General features: G+C 47.9%; 1 protein-coding gene across 1 annotated transcript in view; it reads left to right on the forward strand.

The window, feature by feature from the left end:
• Positions 1 to 5365: 5365 nt before the first annotated feature.
• The window catches only part of LOC144124898 (uncharacterized), a 31343-nt gene continuing 9235 nt past the window's right edge, over positions 5366 to 27473 (forward strand). The window contains exons 1-2 of the mRNA XM_077657845.1: positions 5366 to 5427; positions 10720 to 11139. Coding sequence (XP_077513971.1) covers positions 10884 to 11139 — 256 coding nt within the window. The 5' untranslated portion in view covers positions 5366 to 5427; positions 10720 to 10883. The remainder of the gene's footprint in view (positions 5428 to 10719; positions 11140 to 27473) is intronic.

Here is a 27473-nt window from a genome sequence, read left to right on the forward strand (position 1 = left end):
AACGATGTCGATCGAGATGGCAAACGCAGAGAAAACATCCTCTTTTTCTGTTCTATGCCGGGTATTACCGAAAGCGAGATGTGTGCAACACAAAGAACACTTTGAGGTAATAAATAAGGAGTTATTCAGTTGAAACAGTTTACTTGATAGATCAACCGACCAATTAATAGACCAACTAATATTTTTTTTCGTGGTGGTTAGAGCAGCTGCCCGAATTTATAGAGCGCGCATATTTTAAGGCTAGTGGTCATTCGAAAAGCATCTAGGGAATCGAAGAAAATGCAGGCACGGTAAAAAAAAATAAAGAAATAAAAAGGGAAAGGAAAGAAGGCAAGAAAAAAAGAGGAAGAAAGAACGAGAGAAAGAAAGAAAGAGAGAAAGAAAAGAATGAGAGAAAGAAAGAAAGGAAGAAAGAAAGAAGAAAAGAAAGGAAGAAGGGAAGAACGATAGAAAAAGAAAGAAGGAAAGAAAGGGAGCAATAGATAGAAATGAAGGAGAGAAAGAAAATTATAAAGAAAGAAAGAAGGAAAGAAATAGAGAGATAGGTAGAAAGGAAGAAGGAGAGAAAGAAATAAACAAAGAAGGAAAGAAACAGAGAGGGAGAAAGAAATAAATAAAGAAAGAAAGAAATCTGTGCCAGCCCCTATTAACTAAGGTTACTCAACTCAAATGTAGACGCTGACAAAGATATCGAGATCATTTTTTCTTTGACAGCAAAACCTCGCAGAAATTTAAACTAAGTTACTGAAACGATATTTTTAAATGTATTTGTAACCTGACAAGAACTAGAGTTGAATACCCTAGAACGGCGAATAGCGACGGAAGCGAACGCGCTGCTCATGACGTAAGCTAATACAATCTCACATCTGTCATTTTCTGTGCAGGCAATTTAGATGGAGGGGAAACGCGAAAACACCCTTGAACTGAGATTTCAGTACACGATAAAGTACGTCAAGTGGCAGAAATTACGTCGGACAGCTAACCCTATTATGCGACATGCATTATTGTCCACTGGGTTGCTTTGGCGGGTAGAACACATGAAACTATTAAACCAAACCGTCTCAGCGGCTCAGGCATAAAACATTAGAAACTAAGCAAAAAAAAACATTTCGCACAACTTTACGAACACACTCCCGTTCACCCAAGCTTGCTCTAAGTACGAAATCAATATGTTGGTGTTTCGTGCCCCACCGCTGTGGCTCAGTGGTTAGGGCGCTCGACTAATGATCCCGAGTTCCCGGGTTCGAACCCGATCGCGGCGGCTGCGTTTTTATGGAGGAAAAACGCTAAGGCGCCCGTGTGCTGTGCGATGTTAGTGCACGTTAAATATCCCCAGATGGTCGAAGTTATTCCGGAGCCCTCCACTACGGCACCTCTCTCTTCCTTTCTTCCTTCACTCCCTCCTTTACCCTTCCCTTACGGCGCGGTTCAGGTGTCCAACGATATATGCGACAGATACTGCGCCATTTCCTTTCCCCCTAAAAACCAATTATTGGTGTTTCGTGCGTTTCTACATTCTTTAAAGAAGCGAACCTTTTCAGTAAGTTTTGACAGCAGTATTTTAAAAACAGTTTCAGGTTTCAGCAAAAAAGCATATTTTTTACGTAATGACTGGCTTTGTCGCTAATGCTCCGTAAAAAAAGCCTAAGACAAAATAATATAGATAAAATCTAACCGATCGAGCCCGGCAAACATAACAGCGCTTTCACTAGCTTGCTGTCACGTTTCTAGGTGGTTTATGTACTGTATAATCATAGCAAACCATTGTTTCTGGTTTTCATACCGGCGAAAAATTCATGTGTTCAACGTGCCACCGTAATGTGTTTTTGCTCCACAAATTTACAGCCACAGCGTCCAGAGAACAGGACACCCAACCTCTCCGTTCAGACGCGAGTAACCCCAGGGACCGAGTCTGACTGGGTGTAGTAGATTGGACTAATTAACTAGGCCCGCCTTTCGGCTGCTGTAGTTCAATGGCTGCATATTAGCGTGAACACATAAGGGCGCTTTGTGCACAAGGTTACATCCGGCTGTGCTGTGATAAATATCAACACACTATGAATAGGTATCAGGCAGTCTTCGCATCGCACAATAGTTCATGACCAAATCATCTCTTACCTCATAAAACATTCAATCAAATGGCTATGAAGAAAGGCAACTTATGCGCTTCGAACCCCCATTACAAGGGCACCATTCTCCAACTGTTCCATAAAAAGTTACTGAGGAAACTTAAGACTACTTACATGCAATGAATGCGAAAGCATGCACGCGGGGTGTTCGGCTGCGGCAATTCCGTACTGCTATACTGCAGTGGCCAGCGAAGCTGATCTGTTCGCGCCGCCCGTATGGAAGTCGATGACGGCGACAACAGCCAAACCCAGCACGAGAGAGTGGCAGTTTAGCGCGTGGTGTGTTGTGCTGCGGTGATGGCGGAGTGCTGTACTGAAGTGGCCAGCGATGCTGATCTGATCTGTTCGTGCCAGCCTAGAATCGAAACTCCCTTAAGGAAAATTTTATTTTTCTTTCCCGACGATGTAAACACTGCTGATGACGTCTTGAGGTCACGGGGGTTTTCGGAGTGTCTGGCTTGGACAACAACAACGCCGGATTTTCCGCCTCATGAGCCGTATATGCTTTCGCATTAATAAAGCAAAGGCTATTCCGTTTCCATGAAGAATACCCAAAATTATGCTCCACTGCTGCCGCAGAGCTACGCTGATTTAGTGCTGCTTTTGTCACTTGAAATATTACGGGCTTTGTTGCTAAATCACTACTAATGTTTGAACGGAAGAGAGTACTTATAACGCCATGAAAGAGAAGCTAACGCCAAAATATCGTCTTAATTAGGGTTATCACCTCCACCAAGCTATATATAATTGGTTTTTGGGGAAAGGAAATGGCGCAGTATCTGTCTCATATATCGTTGGACACCTGAACCGCGCCGTAAGGGAAGGGATAAAGGAGGGAGTCAAAGAAGAAAGGAAGAAAGAGGTGCCCTAGTGGAGGGCTCCGGAATAATTTCGACCACCTGGGGATCTTTAACGTGCACTGACATCGCACAGCACACGGGCGCCTTAGCGTTTTGCCTCCATAAACACGCAGCCGCCGTGGTCGGGTTCGAACCCGGGAACTCCGGATCAGTATTCCAGCGCCCTAACCACTGAGCCACCGCGGTGGGCAAGCTGCATTTTATAACTTTTCACTTTCCTTCGTTTCGTACCATATCATTCGCCGCACTGGCTGGGCAAATTTCTCGCGTCGACCACCGTGTGGTAACACAGCCTAGTGAACGGTGGGAATAAATGTATATAACCATTAGCCTTTCCAAAAGGAACAATTGCACCCCCAGGAACAAACTACGAAGAGATATCAGCCGCTGTAATTCACCTATAAAATAACCGCCCCTCGCGACATTTAAGTGGGACAGTCACTCCCTTTTACTCGGTTTGGCTTAGTGCAAAGATTCCCAGAAAAAACGAACAGCTACGCACAGCGGACTTCCAACGCCACCTGTCATCGCTTGGCTCTATAAACAACAGCGTTTTGTTGTTGTTGTTGTTGTTGTTGTTGTTGTTGTTGTTGTTGTTGTTGTCGTCGTCGTCGTCGTCGTCGTCGTTGTTGTTGTTGTTGTTGTTGTTGTTGTTGTTGTTGTCGTCGTCGTCGTCGTCGTCGTCGTCGTCGTCGTCGTCGTCGTCGTTGTTGTTGTCGTCGTCGTCGTCGTCGTCGTCGTCGTCGTCGTCGTCGTCGTCGTCGTCGTCGTCGTTGTTGTTGTTGTTGTTGTTGTTGTTGTTGTCGTCGTTGTTGTTGTTGTTGTTGTTGTTGTTGTTGTTGCTGTTGTTGTTGTTGTTGTTGTCGTCATCGTCGTCGTCGTCGTCGTTGTTGTTGTTGTCGTTGTCGTCGTCGTCGTCGTCGTCGTTGTTGTTGTTGTTGTTGTCGTCGTCGTTGTCATCGTCGTCGTTGTTGTTGTTGTTGTCGTCGTCGTCGTCGTCGTCGTTGTTGTTGTCGTCGTCGTCGTCGTCGTCGTTGTTGTTGTTGTGGTTGTTGTTGTCGTCGTCGTCGTCGTTGTTGTTGTTGTTTTAGGGGAAGGGGGAGGAATTAGCGCTTTTTTTCCCACTCCAAAATTGTGCTCGGTAATGTCAGCCTCTGAATCCTTCCCTGTGGGGCTAATCCACCTCGAGAGCATGCGCTCTTAAAGCAAGAGCTTTAATGGTCCCGTTCTGCCGAAAATACGACAGCGTCTGTTGATAGCGGAAAGTCCGGATTGGTCGGAAAGGTATACGTCACACGTGAAGCGGCGGATTTGAAAAGTGATTGAAACATTACAAAACAGGTGATTACAAGGTCGTCGCAACGTGACACAAGCATCATTAGGACGTGTAAATTTATAAAGTAAATGAATTGCGCTGAAAAGAAAATTGAAGTTATTAGCCGGGGATTGGACGCCAATATTAAGTGCGCTAATTTTAGCGCACGTCCTGTTGTTGTTCTCAAGAGGATAATGGCGCATATCCATGGCGGTGGATTGGCCAAGACGCAGGTGGCGATCTAAAGGTGCTCAAGACGGTAAATCAAAACAGTAATAAACTAAAATAATGCAGATATGTTGTCGACATTTAAAAATATCAAACACTGAGATTGGTGGCTGAAAAAGAGAACGGAGCTAACCGTGCCTCGTATGTAGCGCTATTCTTTTTTATAATGCAAGGATACCAACTACCCCAACTCTCCGCCCTGACTGGCGGAGCTTAAGTGTCGACACTTTTTTTTCACGAGGATACAAAAAGCACAATAGCAGTGGGGTAATCATTATAACGAACGCTGTAAATCATGTGCGTGTCTTTCTTAATGCAAAATGCTGTCTCGTTTCGCGCGACCCAACGGCTGTGACTCGTAGCTTCGCGCAGGACAACGAAGCGGCTGCCGCGCCACCTGGTCTGTACAGGCTGCATTCAAATGAACACTGTGCAGACCTCCACCTTAATAAAATTCGACTTCGTCTTTTTGTGCTCCTACACAGCCTAGGGGTGCGTGTGAGCGCAAAACTGAGCTTTAGAGGAAAAAGAAGACGTGACAAATATATGAAAAAACGCGATAAAAAAGTAACAGCAGCAGTGCATGAGTAGAGGAACTCTCTATGGAGAATTTATGACATGTTGTTGCATGTTGCGATGCTAAATAAAAGGTGACAGACCTTCCAATCACGTCCAAGGTAAGGGGGTCATCGAGACGAAGATGATGAAGCATTTTTCTTTTTCCGATTCTTGGCCAATCCCCCAGTGCGGGTATATGCGCCATCTTTTGATAGGCTATCAACAACTACTGCTCTCATACCCTGCCATTAAGCCTGAGGACATCATCATCATCATTTCATATACTCGCGAGCAAACAAGAACGCCAAAAACAACAATCGTGGGCTCTTCTTCACAGGTAAGTTCTCGTCAGAGTAACCTTACCAGCTGTTCACGCGACGCTACAAAATTTCGCTGGATTCCTTTCTTAATACGCTCACTGCGCCGTAGGTCACCGGTAGGCCACGCATTCATGCTGTGCGGCCACGCACACTGAGTCGCGTGATGCACTCCTGAAGATTTGATTTTTCGGAAGTCCTGCCTAAATCTCGCATGCCAAGTCTTTATTGCCATCTTTTGGCGGTTCCAAGAAGTTGGCTTCGCCGGTGGCTCACTGGTGGATCACGCCGCACCAAAGAAAATTTAAGGGTGGACCACCGGTGGGCCTCGACGCACAGCAATTAGCGCTCCCAACGTCGCTACCGCAGTGAACGTGTTAAGCGGCATGTGTAAAGTAGGATTACACATTACGGTAGTTTAGAGTGATTCGAAGCATGTCACACCTTTGCTGCAAATCCGGTCTCAAGCCTTTCGGAGTCACCCGAGCCTGAAATTGAGTTTTCTGTTCCCTATTATGCCCCGACAAGAAAGCCCGGCGTTCCGCTCGTACACGCCTAGTTTGCTTTGAAAGGTGGCCGAGATGGAGCTTCTCGCAGCATCACAAAGGAGCACAGGCTTTCCCGGTGGTAATTCGCTTTTTGCGGCTTTGTATTCAGAACGATGACATCATCGTAAATCTGACGTGTTTGGCTGCAGTCCTGCTGACTCTAATAATGAATGACAGTTCGTTCTTGCCGCCAAAGGACATTTTAAACTGAGTTACTAACAAGTAAGGTAGGGGACCCTTTAGAAAATTTCCATAAATTACACGCGTGCTGTTCTCATGCACTGGACACCAAACCATACAGGGCTGGTCACCATCACCTAACATTCGTAGCTTTCACTCCACTGTGAACATACAGCGAGAAAGGGTATACGTTCAAACATAAAGCACTGATTAATCCTTTTAATATCCGCGACTTTCCAAAGCCTATGAAAAGAATGCTCAGTTTTTATTAACTTTGAGTGTTGCGTCCTTTGAGACTAAATTTTTCTCGCTTTCTGTTTTTATCTACACAGTTAACGGCCGCGGAAATGTTGTATACAACATTTCCACGGCCGCTAACATTTCCGCGGCATAGTAACAACGCTATAGCGTAGCTGCTATGCCGACGACATCTCGTTGTAGACGCCAAACCAGGCTCGTCCCGCCTTGTAAATGTTCCACAGCAATAGTAGACACTACACCGTTACAGAATTCACTTCATTTCAGTGATTTTTGTGCGCGGCACGCAAATGTGAGAAAACACACAGTAGTCGAGATTTTTTTCCCTTTTTCTTCCGTTTAACATCGCTATCATTCAGCGAAGACTTCTCTCAGTCTAATGTTAAAAGCGGACCAACACTACTCATTAAAGCAACAAATCAAGACGGCAAAGCCTATAAAGAGCTAAGTTTATTAGTAGCGACGCTGTTTAGAACGAACACGATATACAAATAAAAAATACGAAATGGTAATGTTGAGGCTTAAGGGGTACGGGAGTGAGAGGGAGGAGGAGTCACAACCCTCCCTTAGCAATTCTCCCCTCATCGCCTTATGTAGCGCCTTAATGATCACCGTAGAAGACGGCGCTCGCACTGGAGAGGACTTTGTGCGGTTGCGCGAACATTCTGTGATTTCCTCGTTTATTACCCGCCGCGGTGGCTCAGTGGTTAGAGAGCTCGGCTACTGATCCGGAGTACCCGGGGTCGAACCCGACCGCGGCGGCTGCGTTTTTATGGAGGCAAAACCCTAAGGCGCCCGTGTGCTATGCGATGTCAGTGCACGTTAAACATCCCCAGGTGGTCGAAATTATTCCGGAGCCCAACACTACGGCACCTCTTTCTTCCTTTCTTCTTTCACTCCCTCCTTTATCCCTTCCCTTACAGCGCGGTTCAGGTGTTCAACGATATATGAGACAAATACTGCGCCATTTCCTCCCCCCCCCCAAAAAAAAACAATTATTATTCGCCGTTTAGCCCTCCACTACGGCATCTCTCTCTTCCTTTCCTCTTTCACTCCCTCCTTTATCCCTTCCCTTACGGCGCGGTTCTGTTGTCCAATGATGAGACAGGTACTGCGCCATTTCCTTTCCCCCAGAAAATTAAAAAATAAGGCGTTCAAGTAATGCATGATCGAGGATCGCGCAATATTATTAAAAATGTGGGGGGCTGTACAGTTATATTTTTAGTACTTAAGATAATACTTAAGAGTCAACTCATACTTCGGTGTGTCTGACGTTTAGGAGTCCTAATAACAACATGGCTTCGACAGCTTGTTATCAATTCGCAGGTTAAAATATTCATAAATGCTGGCACCAGAACGCGTGAGCAAGGTTTACAGGCTTTGTAGAGCTCCTGCCCACGCAGATATCGCAGTTATCTTTTGCACACCTCGAGCATTATCATTCAGTCAACGCGAGCGAAAGTCTTAAGTTGAGTTCTCTATTCAAGCCTGCCTTGCTAAATTCCAGGTGTCTCCTAGTACACCGTTCACAAGTGGCGCAATGAAAGTCGTTAACAACAATGAAGAAAATTCGATGAAGCATACGGTTTCTCGAAAAGCTGCACGCATCTTCCCAGCCTCTTCCAGCAGCGGAGTTATGGGCAGCTCTTGAAAGAGGCGAGAAGAGGAGGTTCTATCTGCGCAACGCACTTCTTCAACTTCTTTCGAGTAAATAATTAGTCCAGTGGACCCCCCCCCCCCCCCCCCCACACACACACATACATACACGCATATTAATCCTTAGAATGCTCTCTTGACAATATGGCGGATTTGTAAACAAATGTCCGGAACTACCGATGCTTTCGGGAGACGACGTGGATAATCCTGCCAGCACCCACACGAGAGGCCGTTGTCAGGTGTTCCTCTCTTCCATGTGCATGCGCGTCTCCCTGTTCGCTCTGCTACTTTTCACTACAGCTGGATACAACTCAAGAGTGAAGCGACACTTTCCCCTAAAAGAAGACCCTCCAGCCAATGGCGTCGACCGATCGTTTCCCTTGAGCGATTATCCCCCACTCCCCCTTGACCGATTTCCCTTGATTTGCTGGCGTGAAATCGCAGAGGGTGGTAGATGGATGGGAAAAAGCCACAGCATAGTCGGAATTCACTGAGCTACACCCATCTCACTTGCAGTGCACCGCGTGATGTAGTTTGTTTGAATTTTCTGCTCAGTTATTATTTTTTACCTTGATTTTTCATGCAGCTAGCTGTTGGCATGTCGTCACCTTTTGATGTTTCTTGTGTGTTCTTTTTTTTGATGTTATCGTTTTGGATTGTAGAAAAAAAAAGTTGGGCTCTCATGCATGTCACAGAGAGGTATTCACGAAGATAGCCACGGAGTGTTCGTCACATGCTGTACTGTGTACCCGAGACCTACTTCTGATATCACAGCGAATATATTAAAGGAAATCTATCTTTCAAACAAGTTTTATATAAAGCTAAAGTACAAGGTAAAACAGTTGAGCTCGCTATTTCGCCTTCTTGTGCGCCACTGCTTTACAGACATGCTTTTCGGGTTGTGAAAACTAAGCGCAAAACACAAGGACATAGAGTGAAACAATATACATAAGAAGACACACACTAATGCAGGACTAACTAGCACGTCAGCTCACTCTTGCATGTTTTTCGTATTTATTTCTTCATCGAAGTCGTCACTGATACGCGGGTTCCTCGACAGTGCGAGCCTGTTTCGCATAATGTAATGCTTCCGCTCTGCCGGCAGTAGTGATCAACTCGGAAACTCGCCACGAACGCACTGCTCCCTCTTCAATTCATATCCGGTTGGCACTCCGTCCTGCTCAAAACGTTCATGGGGAATGGTTTACTAAGACACCGCCAGGCGTATGCAAATCCCGGCCCCGACACGTCGTACAAGTTGGAGAAGCGCTATCTTCCTTCGTTTTTCCTAGGCTTGGGCTTCTGGGATCCTTTCGTACGCGCAGCGCCCGGAAGGCTTTGATGCAGCGCAGAGAAGCGCACTTTGTGTAGCGTGGGGTGGCTGGCGGGGTCGTAGACGGATAGCACTATGTAAGCAGAATTCCTCTATTTTCTGGTGCACTTTAAGCGTTCTTTGGAATCGCAAAACGTTTTAAGGGACGTAGACTGACAGTTAGAAAACGTACGTTAACATCCGTTAAACTCAAACGCTGTGGTAAGGTAATCCTGATTGTTTGATCAGCACTTTGCGTTGGTTATCTTTTGTAATAAGAAAAAAATATGAAACGATGTTTTTTCTCATCTGGTGTTCGCACTGATTAGAAACTTTTTTAGCTGCGCGACAACCATCGATTCATTATAATTTCCAAAATAAATCATACAATTGCACCATGATGTCCTTGTCCTCAGCACACGTGCATTACTGGTAGCGCCATTTTATCTTCATGATCTAGAATGCGCACCTTTCCTTTGGATATTGTTAAGCAGCAAAATTATATGCGCCTTCCTCTCAGATGTCACTACTTTACTCTCTCAAGTAAATCTGTGTGTTTACTTAAGCGACAAGGTAGGAAAAGCATAACACTTGACCAATGTTAAATATTCTATTTACCTTTAATACATGTTTGATATTTAGAGTTCCCATCTGCGGGCAACTGAAGTGTAGAAAACACAGTAGTCAACGGTGAGCTAAACTTTATGTCAGAAGAAAAAAATAAAGCAGGTGGATGGGAAGGGGGGTAAATTAGCACCAATAACTTGCCTCAGAAGCTATACCGACACGTTATCGTTCACTGATTAGCATTGTGAGTAACAAAAGAACGTGTTGAATTTTTCTTAGCGGCGAAGAACAGCACCCCATTGGTAATTATTTTCGTACATTTCCTTTTTTTTTCTTTCCGAAGGCACGAGCTTTAATCGAACGAGGGATGACACGATCCGTCGCACGTGGAATGAATTAGTGAGATGACAAACGAAAAAACGGACAGCAAGCGAGACAGGGCTCTTGCTTTCCTTTCTCCCTATGGTCGGCGAGCCGAAGTCGGCTTTTCGTCTGTCAATCAGCAAGGCGCTTGCGAGAAACGCGATAGTCAAGCACGTAGAGGGAGAGAGGGCGCTCGCGCCCGCGCTGCAGGCAGGAAGGCACGCCGAGCGAAGATAACGCGCGCAGACAGCAAGCAGCGCACAGTGAACGCGGCGACGGCGGCAGATGCCGCAGCTTCTTCTTCTTCGTCGAGCCGGAGTCAGATCGATCGCCCTCGCCCGCTCGCTGTGTTGAGGCAAGAGGAGCGGGAGCGATGCATCGCGACAAGGAGCCGCTCCTTCTCTCTCTCTCTCCTACCCTTTCCCCAGCTCATCGACGACCGCGCACCGGTGGTGGCAGGAGCGGAGGAGGAGGGCGCGGAGGCGAAGAAAAAAAAAAGAGGTGAGGGTAGTTGGAAGATAGAAGACGAGCGCGCGGCTCCGAGGCGCGTCAAATAGCGCCGAGAACCCCGACGCGCGCGGTGCTCGCCGAGATGGCCGACGCAGCAGCGGCAGCAACAGCATCGGCCACGTCCGTGGCGGGAACCGAGGCTGCGGCCGCCCGGCGGACCGCCTCTGGCTTCTCGAGCGAGGACGAGCACCTGCTCATCCGGCACCTGCGCCCCGACGAGCTCAAGCAGGCCATGGAGATCTGGAAGGAGCAGGGGCTCGAGGAGAGCGAGAACAACGTGAGCACCTTCTACCAGGTGGACCCCGAGGGGTTCTTCGCCACCGTCGACACGAGGACAGGTGAGGAGCGTCGAAGCGCACGAGGCACGCTTCACGGTTGGCCACCCATTGTTCGAGCGAGAAGTTTTCGCGACGCTTCTTCACACGCTGCCGCGGCTGCGGCGGCGGCGGAGCGCAAAACGCCACGCGGATGGATGGATGTATGATCGATGTTGGTAGACTCCGCACAGGTGTCCAGAGCGCGCGATACGATGCACTGCTGAGTGCGTTCGCGTAATTTATGGGTGTCCGAGATCTTGAATCACTTTACCATTTTACCTACGCTTTCATGTATCCACACCACGAAAGTGTTAAACTCTCACGCCTGGAAGAACAATAGCGAACCAAAGGAGCAGCGGGAAATGTCACAGACGTACACCGGGCCGCGCAGCATGAGCGCTCTGGATAAGTGTGCTGAGCCCTGTGTGTTCAGGAATAAACTTCGCGATGTCCAGTAAATTTGTTCTGCGAGGGTGGCGATGTGGCATAGAGAAAACTAGCATACTAGGTTTTGATTGGAACCGGGAGATTAGCGGTGCAGAAAGGCTCAGCAAAATCGCGATTGCTCGGCGGGGAGTTTTCGGCAGTCGTCGGTGCGCGGATATTGGGATTTCTCCACCCCTACGTGGAGCCGCTACGCTCGCCCTCAACGCACGTGTTTCGGAAAGCGCGCTGAGCTTGAACGCGTTACACGCGTTCTTTGCGTTAATCCTTGTGGCGCTTTGGGGAATAATTTCCTCTTATTGCTGTTTGAATTCAGAGCATTTTGATGAATACGCATTTACCAATTTTCTCTAACAATACGAACGTATGAAAGAAACTACGCGGAATTCTTATTACGCAGCCCCGATGGTATTCACATTTTGATTTCCAGTGTACCGTTTCAGCTCAAAACCGGTGAGTTGACTGCAATATACCACAATTTATTCTTGCCCTTATTTTTCATTTTTTTCTTGTTAGCTGCCTAAGACGCTGGCAGCCTCGGCCCAGGTATTATTCTCAGATGTTTCCGGAAAACACAGGTGTTTTGGCTTACAAGCACAGGTTTGAAATTGGGCCTATTATTAATCACTTTTATTTCCTATTTACTTGTTCTCTATTTTAAGCTGATTAGAATAAACTTAATACAAGCGTATTTTCTTCGTTGTTCGATGGTAAAGAAGGTGCCCATTCAGTAAAGGTAAAAAAGGGTGTAAAAAATTCTAGAGCTGCTGTGAATGTCGAGCTAAGGCATCTTGCGCTCTTTGGCAGCTAGTAATACATCACAGCGCAACATTTAGACGACGACAAATAAAAACATCACTACGCTCAATGGAGTCAGCAGTGTCACGTCTGCGCTGTGTTGTACTCCTAGCTGTCATAAATTACCAAATAGCCTGATCAGCGATGCTGCCAGATGCGCTCTTTGCGCTTCATGTGGGTCCCGGCTTTGCCAGTTTCTCACGGCTTCTTTTTCCACTTCCATTGTTGTAGGCCATTCAGTATTGAAAAAAAATAAAACTTTACAATTCAACTCTAGTATGTATAAGGACACTACCTCTACTCTTAGGCCGCCGCGGTGGCTCAGTGGTTATGGCACTCGGCTGCTGACCCGAAAGACGCGGGTTGGATACCGGCCGCGGCGGTCGAATTTTGATGGAGGTGAAATTCTAGAGGCCCGTGTACTGTGCGATGTCAGCGCCCGTTAAAGAACCACAGGGGGTCAACATTTCTGGAGCCCTTAACTACGGCGTCTTTCATAGCCTGAGTTGCTTTTGGACGTCAAACCGCCATAAACCATAAACAAACAAAAACTACGTCTACTCGTATCCCAAAGGCGACAGGAGAGCCTTTATGCGATATCTTGTCCTAAACTTCCAGGTCTTCGAGTGACCGGCTTCTCTTTTTTCTTCACTGCGCCGCTCAGCAGGCAAATTACAATTTTTTTTTCAGAAAAGGTCCCTTCTTCATAACTTAACTTTAATAATAATACTGATTTAACTTAACGAGGCCATTAAGCAGCAAGTGACATGAACCTAACAGACAGAAGGAAGTAACACTGCAGCGAATTTCGTTCGCACGTTACCCACAACTGCAGCCAGCAGCAAAACAGGCACAGACAAGGACGAAGCCCACATGGAAGATGACAGACAGCGGGCAGTAGCACTGTAGAAAGTTCCGCTGGCACAACCAACCACAACTGCAGCCAGCAGCAAAAGAGCTGCATACAAGAACGAAGCAAACATGACAGATGGCAGAGACGGGCAGTAGCACTGCAGCAAAGTTCCTTTGGCACAGTATTAACAAATGCAGCCAGCAGCAAAATAGGCACAGACAAAGACGAAGCAGACATGGCAGATGACAGAGAGCGGGCAGTAGCACTGCAGCAAGTTTCGTTGGCCCAGTAACCATTCGAGCTCTTATTTTATCACCAAAATGCTGTCTGTTATTTTACTTTAAACATTCTTCTGTCGTTTTTTACTGATATAATTTACAAAATTCACGCTTGGTGCTAAAATTTTCTCGTAATCTCCTATAGAAATTTCCTTCTTTATGCCGCTACACCTTGGCCAATCCCCCCATGTGGGTATGTGCCATGTTTTAAGAGGAAGAATAAGTTGACCGACCGCGGGTAGTAGAACTGCAGCTACTTCTGTTGGTACAGTACCCACATTTGCAACCAGCAGCAAAACAGGCACTGACAAGGACGAAGCAAATATGACAAATACAGAGGACGGGCAGTAGCACTGCAGCAACTTCCGTTGGCAGAGTAACCACAACTGCAGCCAGCAGCAAAACAGGCACAGACAAGGACGAAGCAAACATGACAGATGACAGAGAGCGGGAAGTAGCACTGCAGCAAGTTCCGTTGGCAGAGTAACCACAACTGCAGCCAGCAGCAAAACAGGCACAGACAAGGACGAAGCAAACATGACAGATGACAGAGAGCGGGAAGTAGCACTGCAGCAAGTTCCGTTGCCAGAGTACCCACAACTGCAGCCAGCAGCAAAACAGGCACAGACAAGGACGAAGCAAAGCTGACAGCTAGCAGGCCGTAGCACTGCACCAACTTCCATTGGCACAGTACCCATAACTACATCCAGCAGGCAGCAAAACAGGAACAGACAAGAACGAAGTAAACATGACAGATGGCAGACAGCGGGCAGTAGCGCTGCAGCAAGTTCCGTTGGCAGAGTAACCACACCTGCAGCCAGCAGCAAGATAGGCGCATACAAGGACGACGCAAACGTGACAGACAGCGGACAGTAGCACTGCAACATAGTTCCGTTGGCGCAGTACTTACGACTGCAGCCAGCAGCAAGATAGGCGCATACAAGGACGACGCAAACGTGACAGACAGCGGACAGTAGCACTGCAACAAAGTTCCGTTGGCGCAGTACCCACACCTGCAGCCAACAGCAAAACAGGCACAGACAAGGACGAAGCACACCTGATAGACAGCGCTGCAGCAAAGTTCCTTTGGCACAGTATCCACAACCGCAGCCAGCAGCAAAACTGTCACAGAAAAGGACGAAGCAGACATTGCAGATGACAGACAGCGGGCAGTAGCACTGCAGCAATTTCCTTTGGCACAGTACCCACAACTGCAGCCAGCAGCAAAACAGGTGCAGACAAGGACGAAGCAAACCTGACAGACAGCAGGCAGTAACACTGCAGCAAAATGGCGTTGGCACAGTAACCACAACTGCAGCTAGCAGCAAAACAGGCACAGACAAGGACCAAGCAAACCTGACAGAGAGCGCGCCGTAGCACTGCAGCAACTTCCATTGGCACAGTACCCACAACTACATCCAGCAGGCAGCAAAACAGGCACAGACAAGGACGAAGCAAACCTGACAGAGAGCGGGCCGTAGCACTGCAGCAACTTCCGTTGCCACAGTACCCACAACTACACCCAGCAGGCAGCAAAACAGGCACAGGCAAGGACGAAGCAAACATGACAGATGGCAGACAGCGGGCAGTAGCACTGCAGCAAGTCCCGTTGGCAGAGTACCCACAACTGCAGCCAGCAGCAAAACAGGCGCAGACAATGACGAATAAAACCTGATAGATAGCGGTGCAGCAAAGTTCCTTTGGCACAGCATCCACAACCGCAGCCAGAAGAACAGACTCTGACAAGAACAAAGCAAACTCGGCGCGACAAGTGAGTTATTGGATCAATGCATTGTTGACACTCTTGGCGTGTGATTTTTCTCACATCCTCCCTCTTGGTATTACAAGACGGGTTGCTTTTCCTCAGCGACAATCCCCAACAGTCACGAGAGAAACAACGTGCACTGAAAAAGCAATCCCTATTTTCCCGAACTGCTTTTCACACCCGCTCGCTTGACATCGTCCCGAGAAGCCACCAGTTGTTTTCGTAGGAAATAACCCAGGTCCTTCCTGCCGGCTTGTCATGCACTCGCTCTTTTCGCCGCGAAGCCGGGAACAGGGGACGACACGGATGGGCGAATCCCCGAATCGCGGTTTCCTGCGCAGACACTTTGTCTTGCTCCCTTTTCTGTATTGACTCGTCTGACCTAGGCCCGCTGAGTGCTCAGAGACGGAGGGGGGGGGGGGGGGGGGGGGAGAGGAAGGGGAGGCAAGGCTGGACGGTAGTATTTCGTTTTGAGCCTCAAGTAGTTTTGTCGGTGGTTGATGCTTCTACCTGTGGATGTCGGAAGTGCAATTTGCCACAGGTGCTTCCACCCTTTGACGCGAACAGGATGAGCTTGCAGATGTTTTTGGCGGCCAGCGTTGCTGACGGGATTAAGGCAAGGTCCTCGGAGCTTACGTTGATGTAAACGATTGCCAGCATCCCCTTTAAAGACTAGCGCTTGTGATTTTGATTTTAATACGCCCAATCTTTTTATATTTGTGCAGGAGGGTTTTTAGATAGCAAAAAGCCGTAAACTTATTTGGAAAAAAATTTTTTTTGCAACTTTGTTACAGAGGGGCTGATCTTGCGTAAAAATTCATTCCGGAACAAACACTGCCGATTGCTTTAAAGTAAACAAAGCAAAGTCTTATCACAAACTTTAAAAATTTCTTAGCAAGATTTAATTTGTGTTACTGTTGCTTCATTTGCCCGCCATGAAAGCGTTCCAAAAAGAAGATCCGAGACAGTATACTCTTTAATAATCTGTGTTGATGTTCTGAGAGCGTCGCGTAGGGCTGGCTTTATAGGTTACCGTTTTTGGAAGACCGGTCATCCTTGTGCTACCTTAAAATGCAAAGAAGAGATGTGATCCCCGCAACTTGTGAAAATTTGTAGCGAAATTTGGTAGCGGAAAGGATGGTCATGGCGGTTAGTTTCCGCCCTCCAAGGAACTGGAAATCAAGAAGAATTGCAGACGATTACAAAGGCTGGCTTACATATCAACAGTGTCCAACTGTAACGAATATTTTGCGATTAAGGCTTGAAAATTTTGCCTGGATTTGCACTATGAGCTACTTTTTGTGTCGAGAGAGTTTTAGAGTGTTAATATTAGTCATACTCGACGCCCACACATCCGCATCATTCTTTCTTCTGCAAAGAATACGGAACAGCATATTGTCTTGCACACCCGCGAATGGTAGTTTCCCTTCCTGTGAGAACAGAATATTGGCAAATGCGTAAATGCGCGGCGCCGAAATAAACTGTATTTTTCTGCATGATGTGAAGCGCTAACTCCAACCGAGGCAGCTCATTATGCAGATATCTGAACACCAGAACAATGAAGAAGAGAGTCCCGAGAGTGGCCGACTGGGAGTCATTAGCATTTATTCACCGACGACGCGTATCGCGCAGCGTCGCGTCATTTGCTTGCATCGATTAACGCGACAAGGGACGTTGTTTGCGGTTATTACGGGGCAAGCGTATACGCGTAACGGCCCCTCCTTCGCTCTTAGAATACGCAATAGGGATGGCTAATGCGCGTCGAACAAATGCGGACCGCGGGGCGCCATAACGTTTGATCGCGGATTCGTTTTAAACAAGGGGCAATTTCTTGGGTCGAATGAAAGTATACTACCCCAAATCAACGATGTAGAAGTTAAATGCTTATATAGATTAATAGTTGCCGTCTCGACGCTGTTTAAAGTATCCCGCACGAAAGGCTTCTCCGGTTGGCTTTGAAAGCGTTGCAGAGAAATGTAAATGGCTTGAGAAAGTTCTGTCGGTGACAAAAACCTCCAGGATGCACGATCGGCGATCCAGGCGTACAGGTGGGATGAGCGAAATCAAACTGCTGATTTTACTCATGCACTCAAGAAAAAGCGAACCGCACATCGTTTCAAGTGAGGCGTACAGTCACCGGTGGTAACAAACCTATGCGCGTCCGTTGTTGTTCACGTGTCGTGGAGAACGGCCATTACGTTGACACGAGACCTGCTGGCTTATAGGCTTCCTGCAGGCCCGCTTGACTTTTCTGACGTGTTTAAAGTGACCAAAAGACGTATGAAAGTCTATTGTGGAGCCACTTGGGTGATTTCTAACCTCCTGAAACGTCTGCTTGTAGGGCTCGTCTTCTTACGAGTTCATTGTCTAGTGGGAAAAGAAAACCCACGAAAGCTTGCCAAAGGTATGCCCGGGCCACGTGATGTCTAACTCAAACACTAAATCAACTCTGCTGTTAGGCTACTGCAGCATTACTGGTGCTTCGAGGTTCTAGACAATGATGGTCACCACTTGGTTCATTTTACTAAACATTGGTAAACAGCCACGCACATGCAGCACTTCCGGACTAGTTCAAGTCTGTAGTGCTTTCTGTAACCCTCTGTAATTAAAATCACTTCGAAGGCTTAGATTTTAAGCCTAAGGTTCATCTCATGAGCAAATATTTTCCCTTGAGTGAAACCGACAATGGGGCTTAGGCGATTTCTCGCATCAAGTTGCACAATAGAGCCTTTTTATGAGGCTGATTTTGGACGTGGCGGCACACACCCCGCAGAGATTTGAGTAGTCCATATTTTACTCCAGTTAGTAGGTCGCGGTAATTGCGGTTAATCGTCCCGATGCTACACATAGATTGTGAGGGATGCCTAAATAGATTGCTCCGGATTGACTTCCACCATCTGTGGCTTCTAAATAAGCACTGACAGCGTAGAGAACAGTAATTTTTTGCATTTCACCTCCATCGGAATGCGGCCGCCACGGTTGAGATTCGGTCTCGCAACGTTGAGGCTTAGTAGCCAAATGTCAAAGCCACCGACCCTCAGCGGGGCGGTTGCTTAGGCCAGTCCAGGTTGGGAAAAAACAGAGGCTTGGTAACTGTTTCATTCTGGGCGAATACCTTGGTCTCCCCATGAGGGCAGAGATTGAAAGATGAAGGGAATACAGAGATTAAAACACTCCAGTGATCCTTAGCTGGCGCTCACGAGCCGACAGGGATAACGGGCTATGCTGCGCCTATCAAACAGGGCGATCTATCCTGCCACCAAATACTTTGAATGCCTTCAGCATTCAAGGCAGGTAGTGGAAAAGCTTGGCCATGGGTTTGTTGATATTACAGCGTTCTGAGGAGGTTTGGCCTTTAGAAAAAGCACAAGGACCACCAGGCGTTGAATACCATGGCCACTATTAAGGCGACCTCGCACTTTTAACTGCTGTTATTGGTGAAAAAAGTACATCGGGTTATATCATATATGAAAAAACATATTAGTAAAGCAACAATTTCACTTCGGCATGGCGATGCATGCGTGACGTTGTATGCTTCTACTATCTCATTTTTCGTTCTTGAATTGGAATACACTGCGCAAGCTGTAAATGCATACCCCAATGTTTAAACTACATAAATTCTGTCTAGGTAAAAGAAAGAAGAAACAGGGAGCGGTAAACTCACACAACCTGATGTCTTACAAGCACGGTACGCGCAGTGCCCAGTCTTTCACGCTCACCGGGAAGGAAATCAAACCACTGAATCTAGAGGGGCGATTATTATACTTTACTGCGCGCGTGCGTCGCCATGTGAAAGATGATTTTTCTCTTGACTTGTTTCTGTTTTGCTTGCAAATTTTGATATACAAGCCTCTGTACATTTTCCACCCATTAAAAAGCAACACTGAGGAGAATTTCAAGTTGGTCCATATTATGACAAAAAGTTACGATAATTAAAAGCATATTTTTTATATAAAAAGGCGAAAAGTAAACACAGGTACAGCCTCCAACGGCTGTTTTCACCAGCAGACCTCTATGACGTCGTTTTTTTTTTCTTTGCGGATCTCTGAGGCTAGAACACGCTGCCATGTTCCACGAGTCGGAGATCACGGAGATCCTAATGCTCTTGACGTCAGCACTAACGCCATGAGTTTGAACATCGTGGCAGGAAAACAATATTGAATTTTCGGGCCCTAATTTAATACACCACTTGCAGCCGAACGACCGTAACAAAGCCACAATAAGCCAAACATTCCTGTTTCATTAAGAACAGAGATTGGATGACGTTGTCCTCAGTGTCTGACGAAACAATTTCGCAAGAGCGCTGAGCGCATCATTCGTACAGAACCTTTGCCTGCACTCGTATTTCTCTTTTTTCCCCAAACCTCAACTTGCGTCAATATAGATGGTGACAACAAGCGAGCAGCCTATTCCCCGTGTGTGGTTGTCGCACGCTTTGTGTGCACCTTTTAGTTGTTCACAGAGTAAAAATGACTGCGTCGCAACAATACTGCAGCCACCTAACCTTGCGCATTTGCTTTGTGACCGCCGAAGGCACGCGGCACAACAGAAAACAGAAAATGGACGGCGCGAAACCCGCCGCGGTGGCTCAGTGGTTAGGGCACTCGACTACTGATCCGGAGTTCCCGGGTTCGAACCCGACCGCGGCGGCTGCGTTTTTATGGAGGAAAAACGCTAAGGCGCCCGTGTGCTGTGCGATGTCAGTGCACGTTAAAGATCCCCAGGTGGTCGAAATTATTCCGGAGCCCTCCACTACGGCACCTCTTTCTTCCTTTCTTCTTTCACTCCATCCTTTATCCCTTCCCTTACGGGGCGGTTCAGGTGTCCAACGATATATGAGACAGATACTGCGCCATTTCCTTTCCCCCCAAAAACCAATTATAAGGACGGCGCGAAACAGACACGTGGCTGATTATTAACGCACTGATGCAGGCAGAGAAGGGAAAACTACTGACTCAACAGTGCTTAAGGCACGTAGGGGGCTGGGCCCCCGCACGGCTTCACTGCGCTTAAACGTTCATGAGTGCATGACGGTCGACGACTTTGGCGGACCAGTCCATCGCGCTCTTCTGAGTGTGCGGGTGCGGGAGCGCAGCCTCCCAGTTGGTCAGATGCTCCGGGCACCGCAGGGGAGGATCCGCCATGAAAAGGATGTGGGTGAGCGTGGATGTGGGCAGAGAGATAAGGTAGGAGTGTGAGCCCTGGATGGATCCGGGAGAGGATATAGGGAGATGGGAGGGTTCAGGTCTGAAGGCGTCTTCAGAAGGTCTGGTGGTATTTATTATTATGGTGCCAATTAACTTTTTGCTTTTTGACGCGTTTCTTTTTTAGGCTGCTTTGATCGCACGTTGACACCGTCCAGTACGTTGATTATTGTAAAATAAAAAAACGAACTCCTAGACGCCAAAATACATTTCTTCTGTGATGTAGATGCTAGATAGATAGATAAAGAGGAGGAGGGAAAGGCAGGAATGTTAACCAGAAAGGGGTTCCGGTTGGCTGCCCTGCACTGGGGAAGAGGGATTAGATGCTAGAGTTGTAGTGTATTCAGCCCCCCCCCTCCTCTATGCTCCCTATTTGAGTGCTTCGACTAGGCCCACCGAAATCTCATGGCAGCATACCGCACGCTACTGAGTCCCAAGTCACAGGTAACCTGGAAAATCTCACTGTACAGCTTGCGAGAGTATTCAAGCGTCGGCGCCGAAAGTTGCCGAATTTTTTTTTGTATGCAGCCAAAGCGATGTACGAAAATAAAGAACGATTTCCTGAATGAAACAAAGAAAGAAAGAAAGAAAGGAACAAAGAAAGAAAGAAAGAAAGAAAGAAAGAAAGAAAGAAAGAAAGAAAGAAAGAAAGAAAGAAAGAAAGAAAGAAAGAAAGAAAGAAAGAAAGAAACTTCACTCAGCGACTGTTATGTATACACCTGCTATAGCTTGCCACTTCTTTTTAGCAGTCGTACCACTTGCATAAAAAATCTGCTTATATACGTCTGCATTACGTCGAAGGGACACAAAACTTTTCTTGCAATTTCAACTCTATTCTCTGAAACGTTCGATCATCTTCCAGTAAAAGAACATGACTGCCCGAAAAGCCTACTTTTGGTAAAATTTTGAACCTCGGAAATAATATATGGCAGACGAAGTAGAAAGAAATGGCTCTTCAAGAGTGTCTACGCACGTACAGTAAGCTTTCAAAGTATTTATGTGCAGTCCGCGTTCAAATAATCTTCCGAAGGCTAGAGTGAATGAAAATACCGGGCCTCGATAACATTTAGTTTCGCTCTTTCGTCGCTTTGTTGCTCGGCACTGCACAAAACAAATTTCCGGTTTGTTGTTTCCAGAGCTGTTCGTTTCCTTTTTTTGCTCGCGCTAAAGAGAGAAAAAAAGCTCAAATTCAAAGCAGCGCCAACTCTAACGCTTATCTTATGGCGAGTGGCTTGGTTGAATCGCGCGCAGTGGGGCGGAAAAGCGAATGCAACGAAAAGTCAGCCGGCGAGAGGCGTAAAAGCAGCTCCATTTGCACGGAGGCATCTCCGGGCTCACAAAGAGCCTTCTCTTTCCTTCGCCGAAGGGGAAAGGTGTCGCCGCCTCCACGAAATAAAGGTCAACAGTTAGGCCTACTCTGCGGGAGAGATGACGCGCCGTCTAATTGAATCAGCAGAGCTGTTTTTTTCTTCGCTGCTGCTACAGGAAACAGCCCCGCATGGTGAAAGGAAAGAACTCGAGAGAGGGCTAACGTAACCAGAGTTGAGAGAGGACGGCTTCATTATTATTATTATTATTTTGTTCTCGTTCCATTTCAACTCGATTCCTTTAATTCTGTCGTGTCCTGTTATGGAGACCTCCGAGGGGCGCTTCAAAACAGCGTGGATGTGGGGAAGCAACCCGACAAAGCCGCGTTTTCGCAAACGCGCCTATGCAGATTTCTGGCAGAAAGCGCGGGCGCTGCACGCTGCATGCATAGGGTCGGTTCCGTGCTCTCATTCATCGGACGAACAGTCTCCTCCCCATCTCCTGTCCTTCTTTTCCAAAGCTCCTCTTTTAATAATAATATCTGGTTTTTTGGGGAAAGGAAATGGCGCAGTATCTGTCTCATATATCGTTGGACACCTGAACCGCGCCGTAAGGGAAGGGATACAGGAGGGATTGCAAGAAGAAAGGAAGAAAGAGGTGCTGTAGTGGAGGGCTCCGGAATAATTTCGACCACCTGGGGATCTTTAACGTGCACTGACATCGCACAGCACACGGGCGCCTAGCGTTTTGCCTCCATAAAAACGCAGCCGCCGCGGTCGGGTTCGAACCCGGGAACTCCGGATCAGTAGTCGAGCGCCCTAACCACTGAGCCACCGCGGCGGGTAGCTCAGAAAGGCACCGAAAGCAACAGGGTTGATTTTGTAAACACTAAGCACCAAAGTTATTTCATTATTTTTTTTTGTTTCCTCCTCCTCCTGATTCTTATTTCGCTTATTTCCTCCGGTGCGCGTGCCCTTGCATCACGCCCCAACCAGATACCGCTCAAATTGGCCCAGACGTCTCTCGCTCGGGTATACTTCATCTCGGTGCTAGCGAGAGAGCCTGAGCGGAAGCGAATATGCTGCCCCCGCGGCTCTCTCTGCATAGCCCCTTTCCTGTCTAGCCCATGACCTTGGTTTCGCGTTGTCGCTATATATCATGCGCGCGAATCATGGCGGCGGACGGCACATGCGGAACGAGTGCCCGCTCTGTCATGTGCAGTGAGCCGTGTCGGCCGGCGGCGTCCATGAATGCGCCCTTGCTTTCCCGTTTCTCCCTTTCTCCCCGAATCCCTAACTTTTTGGCTTGGCCGTCTTCTCCAAAGGTGCGCTGGTGTGCTGGCGCTGCATGCTCACTTCGCGAGCGCCACCCAAGCCGAGCGCGAATTCCCAGCTCTCCCTCTTTCATAACTCGGCGGCTGGGGGGTGGGGTGAGGTCGTCAAAATGCGTCGAAATCTGATCCGGAGTTCCCGGGTTCGAACCCGACCGTGGCGGCTGCGTTTTTATGGAGGAAAAACGCTAAGGCGCCCGTGTGCTGTGCGATGTCAGTGCACGTTAAAGATCCCCAGGTGGTCGAAATTATTCCGGAGCCCTCCACTACGGCACCTCTTCTTCCTTCCTTCTTTCACTCCCTCCTTTATCCCTTCCCTTGCGGCGCGGTTCAGGTGTCCAACGATATATGAGACAGATACTGCGCCATTTCCTTTCCCCAAAAAACCAATTATTATTGTTATTAAAAGGGGAAACGCGTTACTAAAAAAGAACAAAGAGAAGACCTGGAAAGAACGAAGGGAGACGAGCGTGCTGGAAGAATTTAGGGGAAAGGGGCAGGAGGGAGGCAGCAGGGCCACGGCCGACGACAGAACTGACCCAGTTTATACACATGTTACCCACGTCGCGGCGAGAGCGCTGCGCATCCCGAGACGCGGCTACACGTGTCGCAACGCGGCGTGCGCTCCGTTTTTTCATTTCCGAGAGGAACTCAATTTCCTCCGACAAGAAAAATTTGGAGGACGCTTAAGCTTCGTCTTTAAGAGTGAGACGTGACAGCGTGTTGCAGCGTTGCCAAGGAATGCACGTAAAGCCATTGCCCGTTCGGCGAGACGCGTGGCCCGTTGAACAATTTAAGGAAAAGACGCCTGTCTCACATATCTCGGTGGATACCCGAACCGGGCAGTAAGGGAAGGAAAATGAAATGAAAATTAGTTTTAAGGAAAGAAATGACGCCTGTCTCACAATTCTCGCTGGACACCCGTACCGCGCCGTAAGGGAAGAAAAATCCCTTCCCTTACGGCGCAGTTCAGGTGTCCACCGAGATGCGCCATTTTTCGCTCACGGCCAACGCCGCCGACGCCGACCCCGTATTTTCTGCGACACGAGCTCCTTAACGCTGTCGCGTTAAATTCCAAACACCGTAGATAACATACGTATGTGCATTTCAATTCAGCAACGATGATGCATTACGAGACAGTTTCATTTATGTTGTGCGTGACTTCTTCGAATTTGCAGTAAACTAGAGAACGTTATATAACCGGGTCAAAAATAGCAAACGCAGACAGCGGAAGCTCGTCCAGCAAAGCATTAAAAAACGTCGTTCTTGAGATCACGTGCATCAAACACCATCAAGCCGCAGCGCGAAGGTTTGGGCCTTTTATAATCGTCACCAGCTGCTTTCCCGCTTTAATGATCGTCCATTCCTCCCCTTTCTTGCGAATTTTTACATTAAAAGTTATGGTGTCGCCGAAAAGGCGCAGGAGAGACGTTCTTAGAAATACGAAATATAGTCATAATGCACTTGCTGGAGCGCCTTAATCTTGACATTGTTTGTGGATGACTGGAAGGCGCCTCCTTATCGCGTTCATGTGATCACATACGGGACATTCCGGTGAGCACACACTCCAAGGCCCACGTGGATACCATCGTAACTGGACATCCAACATGTAACTAGGCTTTGAAAAACACTGCTGTGTAACCCTGTGGTAACGTACAGAAATCCCTTCCGAAAGATGTCAAATTAGAAGCGCGCCGCAAGCTCCTTCCGAACCAAGCACTGTCTTCAAAACAAAACTCCGGCCCTCTTCGGGGTGGCCCTATTTTCGAAAGCGAGCGAGAGAGGGCGGGCAGGTAGTCACAAGACCGCAAAGTATGTCTGGGTCACGGAGAACTGAAGAAGCAGCCATCGGCGTTGGGAAAAAGAGCGCCTTTCTCTCCGCGTCCCGCCTGACGACAAGCCGGCGTGGAACCGTATAGCACCAGCCAGGCGCGCATGCGCAATGCTTAGCTGTCAACTGCAATTCGGTTCCCCAGCGGCCTAAGGCCAAGAGGGAGCCGGAGAGGAGGAGGCGGGCTCCAATGTGAGGAGATGACAGCGGTGGTGTGGTGCCGCGTCGGGAAGCAGGAATAGGGAAGACAGAGGGAAAAGAGGTGGAATTCGAGAAGAGAACGTGAGCCCAGGCACGGCTAAGGTGGTTTCCCGAAGGAGTTCCAGCCATCCCCATTTTCCCCTTTTCCCCTTCAGTTGTCGTTGCTTGCGCCACGCCGAAGATTGGGACCGCACGATGAACAGGCCACCAACAGCGCAATGGCGGTGCTTGAGAGCGCGCGTGAGAGAGAACTAAATTAAATGGCGTGCTGAAGGAAAGAGACGGCATAAAGAAAGGAGGGAAGGAGGGGTAACGGGTGAAGTGATGCGGTTCTTTTGCAGAGTGTGCTGTTTTTAAATGTCAGCAAACGCGAAAGCGAAGCCAGGATAGAAGGGAAGGAATAAAAAAGGGGAGCCAAAGCAAGCACACAACTCTGTGTGCACAACGAGTACACAAAGGAAGGCTCGGCAAGAATCGATGGCCTGCGCTATACACCTTATATATTATACGGACTTCCCGAGGCACGACCTGCTGGCCTGCTGGCTTGCCGTGGAAAATGATCTGGATGGGAAAGAGAGGTAGGGAAGGACAGCACGACTCAAATTCCTCAGAGGGTCGCCGCGGTGTCGAAACGAGGACAGCCGAGCAGCGAGGAGACAGGTTGGGTCGGGAAGGGAGCCACGTGTGCTTAGGGAGCGGGGTTCGAACCCTCGTTGGCGTTGTCTTCATATTCCCGCCCATACCGTCCTCGTGCCCTAGCCCCGTGCAGATATGGGAAGAAGTATAGAAGAAGCGCGAGGAACGCGCGCGCTTCAACAGTTTGCGCGTTCGCCTTCTCAGCGCAGGCTCGGAATTTTCCTCCCTTTCCCCTTCAGTTCGTGTGCATGGCTGTTAATAACACCGTTCTTCGCCTCGCGTGCGCCAGCTCCAATATAGCCCTGAACAAAGTTAGCGCCCTCAGTTAGCCTTTTTTCTATTTATTCACTCATCCCTCTATCTCTTTCTTTCTCTCTTCTTTTGCAGCCGACATACATATGTTCTCTCGCTCTCTTTTACTGCCTGTCATGAGCTGAGTTGAAGGCTCTCCTCGGGCGGAGGAATGCAGAGCCCCTCCTTTCTTCTCTTCCCTTCCGTCCTGCCTCCATTCCTCTTTTCCCAGTCGAAGATTAATTCGCAGAATATGGAACGCGGCATGTCTGAAGGGGAGCACCGGCGGACCTCGCGTTCACTTCACCCTCGCTGCCGCAGCCCTGCGACGTCCAGGGCTGCGGAAATGAGTGCGCTGAAGCCCTCCACGAAAGGGTGCTCGCTCCGTGTGCGCTTCGTTCTGTGCGGTGCTCGACTCGGGAACGAGAATACCGCCCGGCTTATTACTTCACTTTTTGTCGATTGCGGGCTTCCCTTCTCATTTTTCTTTTTCACTCTGCGCAATTGTCGAGATGATGATAAAAAGCACATCAGTTATGATATCAAGAATTGGAACCCCGGAATCGGCACGCCAGATCAAGATGGACTTCCAAAGTTTGTGGCACGAGACTGGACTCAGGCCCATGAAAAAAAAGAAAGTTGCATGGTGAACTTAAACCAGAAAGGCACTTAATGTTCCTGAAGCATAAAATTTGGAAGGCACTTAAGCTCGGGCATAAGAGCATGACGCGATAGTTCTAATGGTTATTAATTGTTATTTATAATGCATCAATAAATATAAATAAATACTTTCTTAATTGATACTTCTTTCTAATTACACGCACTTACTAGACCACGTGATACACCACATGACTCACAAGATCTCCCGTTAACCAAGTCGAACGAACGTGCCTTAGTGGCCAAGGGTGTTTGACTCGCAGCGCAAGAGTGATGGGCTCCAATTTCCCCAATTTCTTTTCAGCGTAATTATTTGACATCTTTGTATAACATAACGGCATTTCAGTCATACTGCGGCCTCATAGTCACAATTTAACTCGAGTTTTAGTCCTTTTCATTCCACGTACATGCAAACATGTGACGTCACAACCCTCTCGATAAATCCTGAATTAATGTGACGACGCACTCAACTTTTCTACCGAACGTCTGCACTAACGCTGTCGCGTTAAAAGCAGATGCGAAGAAAGAGGCAGGCTACTCTGAGTTGAAGGTAAGCTTTCCTGCTCATATATAGAGCAGCAATGCCTATGATATGTCTGACACAATACATAACGGAAGTAGCGCTGCGCAAGCAGGTTTTCGACCTGTGATGTAGTTTCTCACACTGAAGGTTCTAGCAACCAGGTTAATACAACTTCGGTATCAAGCGTACTTAACCCAGAGGGCATGAATCGAACACTTTTCCTGTCTGTGCTATTT

The sequence above is a fragment of the Amblyomma americanum genome, chromosome 3 (genome assembly GCF_052857255.1).
Source record: "Amblyomma americanum isolate KBUSLIRL-KWMA chromosome 3, ASM5285725v1, whole genome shotgun sequence".
NCBI classification, from domain to species: Eukaryota; Metazoa; Arthropoda; class Arachnida; order Ixodida; family Ixodidae; genus Amblyomma; species Amblyomma americanum.